Source organism: Anoplopoma fimbria, chromosome 6, assembly GCF_027596085.1.
Source record: "Anoplopoma fimbria isolate UVic2021 breed Golden Eagle Sablefish chromosome 6, Afim_UVic_2022, whole genome shotgun sequence".
Taxonomy (NCBI): domain Eukaryota; kingdom Metazoa; phylum Chordata; class Actinopteri; order Perciformes; family Anoplopomatidae; genus Anoplopoma; species Anoplopoma fimbria.
This window is the reverse complement of record NC_072454.1, coordinates 900,384-901,996: the sequence shown is the minus strand read 5'-3', so window position 1 is coordinate 901,996 and position 1,613 is coordinate 900,384. Positions and strand designations below refer to the sequence as shown.

The following is a 1,613-nucleotide window of genomic DNA, read 5'->3' as shown; positions in this document are numbered from 1 at the left end:
GAAGTCTTTGATTGAACGTTCACATTTAGAACGCATTTCAACAGGATTTAGAAGTATACATATTTTCATTCTCTACATTGTGCTAATAACAGTATATTCTCATTTTAAAGCCTTACTAAGAAACGAAATCCACATTTCTCAGTTGAAAGCAAATATTGCAAATCCCAGTGAAATATGGTCTAAACATGAACGTTTAATCAACGTCTTCACATAGTCGGTGAATAAACTTTTGAACCACTTCTGAACGTCTTTTAACCATCACAGTATTTTAAAACTCACAGTAAAATATGTAACATTCAAATACGTAGTCATAGTAACACATCAACAGTTTACACTTACAGGACAAAGAAGACACAGGCAGCACTTTAATTTGTTAATTTATTAAGCAACAATATAAATATAACATGATATAACATTCAACTACAATGATATTGAAGATACACGATTGTTGAACAATATCTCCCTTTCCTTCTTTAGATATCGTTGTCAAATCCTCCCAGGAGCCGGTTTCAGATGGACATCTGTAAATAAAACAAGCAGAAGAACCTTTTCCAGAGCTTTCAACCGCTATCCTCGGGTTTGCTCATTTCAAAATGGTTTAAAGTAGTTTACATTTAAACTATGTAAATAGATGTTTTGCTCATGTGGTCTCTTACACTTCACATGTGGACATATGAGAGACTTTACATGTGAACATATGAGAGACTTTACATGTGAAATGTTTTCAATTTGATGCTTTTAGAAGAAAAGAAAAAAGAAAAAGCTGTTCATGAGCAGAAGATATAAATATAAAAGATCAGTGTTCAGATGACAGAAAAATAGAATATAGACTTCAAAGATCTGATTGTGACGTAAATAATCAATAACAGATTTAATTCAGAATTTTCTTCTACTGATACTTCTTATTTTGTGAACACTTATTTTGTTTCATATTGCTTCAAATATATCGTCACTTTAGTGTGTTTCATTTGTACATTTGTAAATTTTCTCTTACATAACATTTAATCTTACATAAAAAAATGTATGTAAGATATTTCCTACAGCCCCTGAAGGCACCACAAGAGCCCAACAGAGGAGCTGTGATTGGTGGAGGGCTGCTGTCGTCAGAGGGCGTTCTGAGGAAACCAGAAGCAGTGAAGTGATCACGGGCTCGAACCTCTACAGACACCACAGAGTCATCCATCAAACACCTCCACCTGCTGCAGGTGAGTCACGTGACTGACTGCTGGAGCCACGTGTTCAGCTCTTAACTTCAGGAAGTCTATATACATGATGCTATATACATGATGCTATATACATGATGCTATATACATGATACTATATACATGATGCTATATACATGATGCTATATACATGATACTATATACATGATACTATATACATGATGCTATATACATGATACTATATACATGATGCTATACATGATACATATACATGATGCTATATACATGATGCTATATACATGATACTATATACATGATGCTATATATGATACTATATACATGATGCTATATACATGTACATGATACTATATACATGATACTATATACATGATATACATGATGCTATATACATGATGCTATATACATGATACTATATACATGATACTATAT

The 1,613-nt window shown here is 32.8% G+C and overlaps 1 protein-coding gene across 1 annotated transcript in view; it reads left to right on the top strand.

The window, feature by feature from the left end:
- Nucleotides 1-1,019: 1,019 nt before the first annotated feature.
- aifm2 (apoptosis inducing factor mitochondria associated 2) overlaps nucleotides 1,020-1,613 on the top strand; it is an 8,859-nt gene continuing 8,265 nt past the window's right edge. The window contains 1 exon segment of the mRNA XM_054600709.1: nucleotides 1,020-1,138. Coding sequence (XP_054456684.1) covers nucleotides 1,020-1,138 — 119 coding nt within the window.